The sequence below is a fragment of the Pinus tabuliformis genome, chromosome Q (assembly GCF_031772625.1).
Source record: "Pinus tabuliformis cultivar Carrire ecotype Pingquan chromosome Q, CPIR1, whole genome shotgun sequence".
In the NCBI taxonomy this organism is placed as follows: Eukaryota; Viridiplantae; Streptophyta; class Pinopsida; order Pinales; family Pinaceae; genus Pinus; species Pinus tabuliformis.
Genome location: NC_142296.1, coordinates 595,897,711 through 595,910,060, shown reverse-complemented (window position 1 = coordinate 595,910,060; position 12,350 = coordinate 595,897,711). Strand labels below are relative to the sequence as shown.

Genomic DNA, 12,350 nt, shown 5'->3' with positions numbered 1-12,350 from the left:
TTTTGAGCAGATTTAAGATGGAAGAATGCAAGGCAGCCATCACTCCCACAGTGATGGGATTAAAGCTCAGCAGAGAGGACAGCAGCAAGGATTTTGATCCTAGCCTGTACAAAAGCATTGTGGGCAGCCTTATGTATTTAACAGCAACTAGGCCTGATTTAATGTATGCTGTTAGTTTAATTTCCAGGTTCATGGAGAGGCCAAAGGAGGCACATTGGCAGGCAGCAAAAAGAATTTTGAGGTATGTCAAAGGTACTAAAATGTTTGGCATATTATATAGTGTCTCAGAAAGTTCAGATTTAATTGGGTACATAGATAGCGATTGGGCTGGAAGTGTAGATGATCGGAAGAGCACTTCCGGTTATGTATTTCATATGGGTTCAGGAGCCATTTCATGGGCTTCTAAGAAGCAGTCCATTGTAGCATTGTCTACAGCAGAGGCTGAATATGTGGCAGCTACAGCAGCAGCATGTCAAGCAGTTTGGATGAGAAGAATGTTGAGAAGCTTAGGCCAAGAGCAGGCAAAAGCGACAGTGATTTTTTGTGACAATAGCTCAGCTATTGCATTGTCAAAGAATTCAGTGTTTCATAAGAGAACGAAACACATTGATACCAGGTTTCACTACATCAGAGAATTGGTGAACAATGGAGAAATTGTCCTAGAACATTGCAGGACTCAAGAACAGGTAGCAGACATCTTGACAAAGCCACTGGATCAGAAGAGCTTTGAATTTTTGAGAAAGTGTTTGGGTATGACCGAATGCCCAGCTGTTGAAATTAAAGGGGAGTGTTGAAATCGTAATTTCAACGCAGCTGCCAGAAACCGGTCAACAAACTCGCCGGAGAGCTCTCGGGTCACATTCCGGCAAAAGGGATTTTCCGATGATCGAACTCGAGAAATTTTGGAGCCGACACGTGGTTCAGCCCTGACGTAACGCAACGTAAGAATCTCGGGAGTTAATGTTCAACATATGTTGGCTTTCCGATATTGCTATCCGCCGTTCGATCTGCTCCACCTTCTTCAACCGTTGATTGTCCGAAGCTGCTCCAAACCTGCATACGGCAAACATTAAAGCTCATGCGTGGAGTAAAATTCAAGATTTGCTGTTGACCGCCGAGAAGGGAATTAAATGTCTTTAATGATGTTCGTAGTTTTTTGGTGGAGGGCTTTAATTTTGGTTATGGGCATATGTCCCATATGGTATACGTTTTATGTTTTTTTTACGGCACGTAAAGTTTTTTTATGTGTGTTAGTTGTATGTTTTTAATAGGCATGTTTTGTATTAAAGTTTCATATGTATATGAGCCACGTAAAAAAAATGTGCTCCATGTTTTTAAGAGTTGACCTTTTATCATGTATGGCACACGGGAGGAAAAATACTATGTGTGTTCGCAGCAGCGAATGAGAACCAGAAATGTTTGCACAACAGTGCGAAGAAACTATAAGGAACAGGTTGTAATGTTTTTGTGTGGTATTGTAAAAACAGAGGAGTAAGAAAAACCATGTGTGGTTTTGCACAGCAGTGCATAAAGGAAATGGTGAAGCGATTTTTGTAAGCCTGTGTAATTTTTATTTACAGCAGTAAACTTATGTAAACTTTTTATTACAGCAGTAAGTTGTTTTTCACAGCAGTGAATATAAAAATGATTTTACAGTGGTAAATCCCTCTCAGAAAAAGAGGACGAAGTTTGTATCAGTTTTTAATGAATAGAATTTTTTTTATGGTGGTGAAATACTCTGTCTCTCAGTGAAATTTTTTTAAGTCTTCTGTGTGCACAAAAGATCCTGGAGCAAAAGAAACAGAGCATTACCTCTGTGTGTTTGAATATTTGGTTTTTGGTATTTTCCCCATTGAAAAATAACCAACAAGCTGGAGGCTCTTCTCAATCAAGCATCAAAAATTGTGCATCAGTGTACGATACCAATGTGGGATGTTGTTTCTCGATATCAAACCAGCAAGAAGGTCACCGATTTGGTTACAGATATCGACAAACTGCTAACACTGTCTCCTCTGGCTCACATGGTCCAAACTCAAAAGCAAATTCGGAATATTATGGAGGGACAAACGCAGATTAATAAGAATATAGAAGCTTTGGCTGCGTCTTCAAGCAGATTTGCAACCATTTCGCAAACGACTCATGCTCCAATGGGCTTAAGCTCTAAGTTGATTGACGAACCCCTTATCGTGGGACAAGAAAAAGCTTTTGCAAATATGGAGAAAATGGTAATAGATGATGTAGTTAGCAACATTGGCGTGCTTGGCAAGGGTGGATCGGGAAAAACTCTGCTTCTCAAGCAACTCTTCAACAGTGAAAAGGTGCGTAATCACTTTAGCGACGGTTTATTACTTTGGCTCACGGTTTCGCAAAATCCAACTATTAAAAGTCTGAGGAATGAGCTCTGCACACAAATAACGTTGCAAAAAAATGTGGATTTGGTTAAAAATATGGACGAAGATGATGTAAAAATATGGTTAAATGAGACAGTGCAGCAGAATTGCAAGTTTGCTTTGTTCCTAGACGATGTATGGGAAAATGATGCTGCCGGACTGTTCGAAGGATTGGCCATACAAAGGGCTGTAAGCGGTCATTCCAAATCCAAAGTTACTGTAAGTTCAAGGTCTCGCAGTGTACTGCTAAAAATGGGAGTGGCAGATAAGTACACAGTAACCATGCACAACTTGTTCAGAGATGAGAGTTGGAAGTTGTTTGCATATCATGCTTTTCCCTATAATAACAGAAGCATACCAGCAATCATCGACGAGGAAGATGCCAAGTTGGTTTGTCATAAGTGTGGAGGGCTTCCCCTTGCAATCAAAGTAGTTGGCAGAGCAATGGCGGGGTGTACTCATCGAGAGGAGTGGAAATGGGCTACCCAAAGGTTGCCAAATGACCATAGCCTGGACGATTGCCTAAGGTTGAGTTACGATGCACTTGGCAGGGAGAATATTCATTTGCAGTTATGCTTTCTGTACATTGCTGCAGCATTTGTAGAAGACCAAATTATTCATGCCAACCATGTGATTCCTTTGTTGGTAGGAGAAGGGCTGCTGGCAAGGAAGGATCACCATCGGCATAGCTACGACAAATTCACAATGGGGAAGGTTTTTTTTGGTTAAAGATAGTTAATTACTTCCCATTAAGGGTAATACAGAGAATCAGTTAACTGAATTAAGTTGAGTCAATTTGTTGTAAGTTTTATTTTATTTCGGGTAAAGTCGAATTTAATGTGTAATTATATTTCAAATTATTATTGTAGGAGAGTCTCTTTATTTTCATGTAAACTCAAATTTATTGTGTGATTGCAAGTTATTTTAAAGAGTCTTTTAGAAAAAATTTAAATACAAATTTTATGTGATAAAGCTTAGTGTTACTGTGTATGTGTTAAATTTTGTGTGTTTTCTCCTCTGCCTTTTCAAACAGGTTTTTCTAAACCTTTTAGCAGATCGTTGCTTGATTGAACCGATCGTAAGGAGCGTTAATGGCAGCATGGTCTTCTTCAAGATGCACGACGTCCTGCGTGACTTGGGAATCCGTATTGCCGAGGCCGAAAACGCTTTCCATTGCCGTGCCGGTCAGGGTTTGAGAACACTGAGAGAAAATGAATGTTCTGGACGCACTCGGATTTTGCTGAGCCGTAACGAATTGAGTTCGCTCCCTGAGTCGCTGAGGGCTCCAGGCTCCAGAACTATGTTCATTATTGTTGGATGGTAACAAAGATTTAACAGAAATTCCAAAAACAGTTATTGGGAGCATGGTCTCTTTGAAGGTTCTCGATTTGAGTGGGACGTCAGTGCAGTCATTGCCAGGGAGTCTGGGGTGTTTGAAACAGTTAACATGCCTCATGTTATCAGGAATGCCCATCAACTTACTACCTGCCTCTATTACAAATCTTGTAAATCTTGAGATCCTTGATCTTAGCCGCTCTATCATCACCGAATTACCAGCCGGTCTTCATAATTTGAAATCTCTGCGGTATCTGGGCATGGATAAATGTGGCCATTTGCAGTATCTACCTTGCAGTATCTCACGGCTTACCTCTTTGCAGCGTTTGTCGATGTACGGATGCACCAACGTCTGGGGAAACTGTGAGCACACTTCAGAGGGTTTGTCGATGTATGGATGCACCACTTTCTGCGAAAATGGTGAGTACAAAAGAAGGAAAAGTGTGGCTTCCATTAACAGTTTGTCCAGCTTAAAGCAACTCTCCATGTTACACCTAACAAACAATGGAGACACTATTACGGAAGGCACATTAGGTAATATGATTCAAATGGACACCCTCATGTTAGAACTCACAAGGATGCAATCTCTCCCCAGTGACATGAATCATATGTCAAAGTTGAGAAGACTATATTTGGAATGCTCCGACTTAGTTAAAATCGAGAGCAGTTTTTGTGATTTTCAAAATATGCAGAGCCTTGTGTTATACAAGTGTGGTATGTTAGAAGAGCTTCCACATTTGCATAAGCTTAAGAGGCTAAAGCGATTAGAAATAATTGAATGCTTTAGATTAAAGAACGTACCTCCGGAATTTGGTAACGAAGGGGCATTTTCTTCATTGGAGATATTTTCCCTTGTTGGGTTGCATGAGTTAGAAGAGTTGCCAGTGGTAACGGAAGGAGCAATGCCATTAATTAAAACATTTATAATTGTAGAATGCTCAGCATTGAAGATGCTTCCGAGGAGTTACTCCAATTTGAAATCACTCCAAATGATAAAAGCCTATGGTTGCAGTTCCATGATGTTGGAAAGTATAAGAGAAATTCAGGAATCCAACAAAATGATCAAGGTGGAGACAATGTTCATAGAGGACACCAGAGACGGTAAAAACAGGTACTTTCAAGTGAGGGAAGAAATGAAAAGTTGGCTCTGTGGAGAATTTTGGACCAACGAGCTTTTCCTTTTCTTAAGAAGTATTTATACACTTACATGACTAATGCCTCCATCATTGAATTATATTTCAATATGGCATATCTGTCTGCTCTTGTCAATCTTATGTTGAAACCTCCTATGCATAAAGTAACAGTGTTTTTGGCATTGCCATGCTACCTACCTCCTTCAATGCAGTTTCCGTTTACAGGCACAGCGTCCATGAAATGCTATTGAGCTACAAAGAGATAACTAAAAAGAAAACGGTCTGCTTAGTTCTTGACATCCACTCCCTTCGGCGTTGCAACCTGGATGTCTTCAAACTCTGTTTCCTGTCTGTCTATTTATTTTGTCTGTTAGAGGTCAAGTAACAGTGAGATATGCATTCAGATTATAATCTATCATTGCTTCCTCTTCATTTTCATTGACTTTCATCGCTTTAAGATCGTTTCTGACTGTTCCTTTTTTTTTCCCCGGTTGGGCAGCTTAATTAATGGTGAGCTGTGAATAAATATTATCATGTGCTCACTGCTTTCTCTTGGCCTTCAAATAACCTTTGACGTCAAACAGATTGGCACAATTAGGGATTGTATAAATACTAAATCATAATGGCAGTCTCAATAGTGGGGAATATTTTTTTTCATGATTAGGTATAACATGTAATTCCTGATCAAATTTTTTGCGACTGTTAAATTAAATATTTATGTTTTATTTGTAAAATTGAGAATTTGTGGGTTAATATAATAGTTAAAATAAAGATAAATAATAGAAAAATTGTTTTTATAATATTTACAAGATATTTATATTTTAGGCTAATATAACAGTATTTGATAAAAAATAAAAACTTTTAGAAACCCTTGATTTTATCAGTTAAATTGTGTATAAAACTAAGAAAAAGATCGTATTATTAAATATTCTAATTACCTATGTATGATATTTGATTATCAACTTGTTCTTCTATAATAGAGAATATTTTAGAATAGTGAGTTGGTTCAGGATTATAGAATATTTTAGAATAGTGAGTTGGTTCAGGAGTCCTGACTATAGGAATTAGTTTTTATTTGGTTCTAACTTCTCTAAATCTGTGACTACTATATAATGTGTGATATACATGAAGTCATGAACAATGTAGAGCGTTCTGCAGAACCAAACTCTCCTACTCTCTTTCGTAGAAGTGAACAATAAATTTCCTTTTATTTAATACAAAACATTACATTTTTTAACAATATTTTCATCTCTTCCAAACTCGTGTTCCAACGATGCTAAAGACTTATCACTATCTTCGTATTTGACATGTAAATGAAAATAAAGCAAATACTTCATTCACATTTACAAGTTTTGGTGAGACAGACGTTCATTCTGAGAACATTCCTTTAACGAACCTGTTTTTCCTTGTCCTTTGATCGTTCACTGAAGAATGCCATCGGTTGCATCTAAGTCGTTTATTAAGACATGATAAATATCAACCATTATAAATGCTGTGAAACTAAAACCGAAAAGAAAGCCGTTATTGGTTTTGGTTTTTTTGGTGCACATTTTAGGTTAAATCTGTTCAGAATCCAGGAATTTGTTGGAATTCCTAATTTGATTCGTAAATTCTGCATAATCTAAGTGTCCCTAAATTTTTTAAATTTTTTTATAGGTTAAATCTATTTATATATTTAAAAAAATGAATTTTCAACCACCAAAAACACAATTTAGCCCAAAATTATTTAATAGAATTAAGAAAAAAAAAACCAAAATCAAATTCCCAAAACAATTTTTTTTAACATGTTTTCAATTACTTTGTAATTTGATCTATGGACTTATATAAACGTGTGACCGGAAGTTTTCTCATAATTTCTGAAAACAATTGCGCTGTAATTAATTTTCAAGTTTTAAATGAGTTTATTTCCATTATCAAACATGTGCGGTAGTTCAGATTAGTCAATATCAAGCTGGGAATTATGCTCTTAGATTTTAAAAACAATTGCTATGTAATTAAGTTTGAAATTTTAAATGTGTACTTCATTTGCATTATCAAACCTGCACGGGTTCAGTCAATATCAAGCTGGAAATTATGCTCTTACAAACATCACAGGGACTAAGCTGTCATGCTGGTTCTACAATTACGTCTCCCTGGACATTAACTCCACTGCAACTGACCAGGCTACCTAGCTGAAATTGCACTTTCATTAATTAGATAGAAAAGTCCATTTTCATGGCCGTGTCAGAGTGAGTAATTTAAGTTTACACCCCTGGTATATATTTATGTCCTGATCATGCTGCATTGAAGGAGCATGTCATTCCTAGCATTTTTTCGATGAATAAATTAAATGTTCAAGTGGATGGAGGGTTGTGAACTTGTGATGGATCGGTGCTATTGAACTCAACAAAATCGTCAAAAGGCGAAAAGGATGCAATTCTGAATCTGAAAGATTCCAACGCAGTAGAGAAGGTATGTCCGGGAATGGTGTCATTAGTGTAAGATTATTTTAGTACTCACAAGATAATATTGTGTTCAAGTATATAGAAGACTTTTATTATTTTTTTTCATAAAATAGAAAACCACTTGCTTTTATTAAAAAGAAGTTTCATACGCACAGGATTATCAACTGTTTACACTCTTTGACAAAATTAGCCCTTTATGCTACTCTCCTTACCACTTATGAATCTGATTACTATGTCTGTGTACCATCCTCCTATCTCTGTCATATACCTCCAAGTTCAAAAGTACAAAAAAATACAGTGCTATTGGCAATAACAAGCAAAAATTCCTTCATGTTTGAATGCTTCCTGAGTGCTCGAAAATTCTTTTTTGCAAAAACTCAATACTGGATCAAACTTGGAATAGAACTGCGCTCTTCTTTTGATAGAAAATAAGCTACATGGTTTTTTCTCGGTATATATGACAAAAAGATATCTTTATAAATGCCTTTATCAATAACTTGATACTATCCATCCCAGTTATAGAGTTTAGGAATCTCAAGAACGTTAACCATGTTTACCCAATAAATGATCAGCTTAGAATATCCAAAGACATCTAATTTTTCAATGGCAAACCACTTGGCTCAAATAGGACTCCCTACAAAACAAGAAGCTCTCTGCTCTATTGTTTGTACTCTTGCCATTGAACCATCTAAAATGATGCTATCACCAGAGCCCGTAACAATAAACATCCCACAACCACATACCTTTGATTTTGATGCCTAGTCCGCTAGGGATATTAGCCCATATATCCTTATAGATGCATCTTATGTTAGGAAACTTCTCCTTAATCAGACATATGTCCAAGCAAATGTCACAATATTTAGACATGTCCTGGTGACATTAAGCTAAGAATTGTCAAAAAAATTGAGCTCTTCTTGTTATCTAAATATACATGTCATAGTGACATTAAGCTAAGAATTGTCAAAACCCTAAGCTTTTCTGGTTCTCCAAATAAACATGTCATAGTGATATTAAGCTAAGAATTGTCAAAAACCTAAGCTTTTCTGGTTCTCCAAATACCCCACATGACATAAAAAGGAAACACTTTTATTGAGAAGAGTTTTCAGAGAAAATCACATCGTAATTCATTTGTCGACGCGTTTCGAATCAATGAGTGTGGTTCATCGACAAGTTGAAGAATCAGATCATGGTTGCATGTTAAATAAAGATAGCAGATCATCCAGCGACTATATTTGACTAGGACTGGGCAACTAGACTGGACCAAGAGCTAAATTTGACTAAGAAATGGCTATATTTGACTCAGCAACTACACCAAAGGATAGGGAAAGGACAAAATAATTAGTTAATTAATTTGTATGTTAGTTTAGTTATATTTATTACCATATTTTAATAAAGGAAATGCTAGTAATTTATTATTAAGAGTATGAAACAATTAGTTATTAATAGGCGTTTTTTTTAATTAAAACTATCTAGATAAATAGTTAATTAATTTAAGAGTTAGTTTTATTATATCTATTACCTTAAAAAGTAAATGTTTGTATTTAATTACCAAGATCAATAACCTATTAATAGATCCATTTGTTATTATTAAAACTAACTAACTATTTATCTATTTAGTTTTAATAAGAAAAAATACCTATTAATAACTAATTGTTTCATACTCTTAATAATTAATTACTAGCATTTCCTTTATTCAAATATGGTAATAAATATAACTAAACTAACTTACAAATTAACTAGCTAATTAATTTTCCTTTCCCTATCCCTTGGTCTAGTTGTCGAGTCAAATATAGTGGTTTCTTAGTCAAATTTAGCCGTTGATGCAGTCTAGTTGCCCAGTGAAATATAATAGTTTCTTTTAACATGTAACCATGATCTGGTTCGTCAACTTGTCCTAACAGTGAACCACACTCCTTGGTTCGAAATGCGTCGACAAATGAATTACGATGTGATTTTCGCTGAAAACTCTTCTCAATAAACTTGATATAGATCACATAAACCTAAATTCAACAATAAAACATTGTGTATTTCTTGTAATCATTGAACCATTGTCAAAGACATTGATCTACAAAGGACCTGTCCCACTTAGCTCTTAAATTAACCATCTAGAAAACCCCTATATAAACTGAAATCGAAAATGGACACTAGATAAACAAGTGTACTACATCTTCTATAAACCTACGACAAAGAGCAAATCTACTTGCGCCATAAATACCTCTTTTCTACCTATTTCCCATCTAAGAATTCTACTCTATACCACTACCCAAATAAAACATTTCAATTTTTGTGAAATATTCCAACCCCAAATCTTTTGAAACCACAAATAACTCAGATCATCTTTGTTGCCCTCGAAAATGTGGGAGTATACCTCTTTAACCGAAAATTTTCCTTTATTAATGCTTTCATCCCATGATAGTGCATCCATCTTTGACGACAATGTGATACTCGCTAAACACAGATGGAGGATGTATCCATCTCACTTGACCACTAATGGGCTCGAAAGACCAATTTCCTCATACTTAGTCTAGGAACACATATCCGAGCTACGCTCTCTTTCCACATATATATCTTTCAGAAATTATATTCCATTGTTGTGGATTTGATCGAGTAATAGAAATGCTAATGTATGGTTAACAATCAGCGCTTTGACCACAGAAAATCGATCTCCACTTTCGTCCCCATGCCCACCTCCCATCTTAGATTACCAAAAATTCAATGTTTGATTTGCATCATACTTTTTCAAGAGAGAAGCCTTTTGTCCAGAGCCCCTACTATGATCCAATCAATATAAGACCTCCATTATATAGAAATGGAGGAAAACGAGTGTTAATTAAGGATAATTATGCAAATACAAATCTCTATATAAACTTACCAGTCAAAAAAATAAAACGTTAAAAAAACTAAATCTAATTGGCCAATATTCTTGCTGTCGTATCACAAACTGAGGCCAATATTCTTTCTCTCGTATCACAAAATGTTGTCCATATGGTTACACTCTTGCTAAGTCATAATGCATACCTTGATTTCCTTTCCTATTCAATCAGAGGTTTCTTAAGCTGGACAACCTCTAATGTGATATTTAATTCATGCCAAGAGTTTAGTGGACAGAGATGGAGAGTTGCCTATCGTGAACAAAACTCTCACTAAACTACTTCTATCCATCTCTAGTTTCTCGCAACTTAGCAATATTTGCAAGTGATGGTTAACTTTAAAGAGAAGGCAATTAATTCACTACTTTTCATATTCCATGTCTATTTAGTGTGTGGTTGCATGCCAAAGTTATTTCCAGTGATTCGTTAGCCAAAAAGATTTAAATACCTCTCACCTGGTTCATTATAATCATCAAATTTTTGTGTGATCAATAAAAAAAATTACGCGTATGAATTTTATGTATTTCCTCTACTTTTCCAACAAATTAGTATCATAATCGGAGAAAGATTACAAAATCCACTGAGCCACCAAACCTATTAAACAGACGGGGAAAGACATTGGCAGAACCATCGAAAATTTTAGGCACCTTTCACAGCGTGACAAGTAAAAAAAATGCGCTAATTCGCATAACTTCAAAAATATCGCCCATCGCAGTTCCTCTTTGTTAAAAAAACGATGAGTTTAAAAACCATCCCCGCTACACCCTATCTAAACGTTCGATGGTGGTGTTTCAAAAATAAACGCAAGAAGGTATTTCATAAAAGGCTTTATACGTTTTTCATTTCAAAGTTTTAATAGTCACGTGGGTCCTTTCATAAAAGGTGAGCTTTAAAAAGGAACATGACATCTATTTTTAAGTAGTTTAGCTTTATAAAAATAAAATTGTAAAGTCTTTTTATAAGACATGTTTTTTGTTTTTTTGCTTCGGAAAATGATACATTATAAAATTATTGAAGTAGTTGGATTGTTTGAAGAGTTTTTATACAAATGTGTTTTATTGTTATTGGAAAGGATGTTATAAATTAAAGTATTTTCCATTTGTATTCTCTTTACAATCTACATATTAGGTTTCATTCACTATCAGAAATGCATCGTACTTGTAGTTTGAAAGAGTCACTCCCAAAATAGGTTTTGGTTAATATTTGTTTTATACTTGATATAATATGTTTACAAAGAATACCTCTCATAATACTTTGACCATAGTCTTAAACAACCAACAAATATAGTGGCTCTTGTATTTGAGAAAACACAATTATCTATCAATGTTCCAACTTCACTGTAATATCCATTTTTCACTTGCATCGTAGCTAGGGTTTAATGTGCTGCCATTTGATAGAAATGCCAAATACACCACTAGAAATTTCTACATTTGATTGCGTTGTGTAACTAATTTGTGTCTTCTGTTGTGGACTTTTGCGGTGGGGAGTATTTAACATCCAATGGCATCAACAATTTGGCTAATAATTCACCATTAAATATTTTGTTCTCTTGTGGTCAAAATTTAGATTTTAGTAGATAGAAGAGGAGAACGTGCTCATTAATCAATTCTGACAGTAGAGTTGTTGACTACCTCATACCCTTAGTAATTTGAATTTCATTAGAAAAACGACTCACTTTATTTTCATCTTATCATAGTTTGAAGTCAATAGGAAAATAGATAGAATGGTTTTGACACCGTCAGTACTGCGAAGCTCTAAGGGTCTATTTGGCATTTAAGAAAATTAAGTTGATCTTAGAAATTTGAATCATCCCAAAAAGGGAAATGATATCGTCTAGGCTCTCTATCTGCATTAACTTATGTAAGGAGATTGGACTTCCAAAAGCTTGGCATCATACACTTTCAGGTGCACAAATTAAAAAATTTATCTTCAGCAATCTTGTACTATTGTAGGGTTACAAATGTACAAAGAGGGTTGTAAAGAGTCTTGTTTTATTATAACTTAAACTATCGATGTCATTACTTAGGTTCTAATATATTGTAAACATTCATAATGGTTAGCATCATGACCCAACTATGAAACACAAAAATACCTCATGCTATAGGTGAGATATTGTTGGATGGGCTCCATAATTAGGACTCCTTTCCTTTTAGGACTTAAATCTTTCCATGCATAAAA

The 12,350-nt window shown here is 35.4% G+C and overlaps 1 protein-coding gene across 1 annotated transcript; it reads left to right on the top strand.

The window, feature by feature from the left end:
- Positions 1-1,925: 1,925 nt before the first annotated feature.
- On the top strand, positions 1,926-3,714 carry LOC149220865 (putative disease resistance protein At1g61310). The gene is made up of 2 exons (XM_089387225.1): positions 1,926-3,104; positions 3,424-3,714. The coding sequence occupies exons 1-2, from the start codon at positions 1,926-1,928 to the stop codon at positions 3,712-3,714; spliced, it is 1,470 nt and encodes a 489-aa protein (XP_089243351.1).
- Positions 3,715-12,350: the final 8,636 nt, after the last annotated feature.

Bases quoted from the DNA above. Each gene is read 5' to 3' on its own strand.
- LOC149220865 (XM_089387225.1), top strand. From the start codon at position 1,926: ATGTGGGATGTTGTTTCTCGATATCAAACCAGCAAGAAGGTCACCGAT. The intron at 3,105-3,423 runs GTTTTTTTTGGT...CTTTTCAAACAG, and splicing joins ACAAATTCACAATGGGGAAG to GTTTTTCTAAACCTTTTAGC.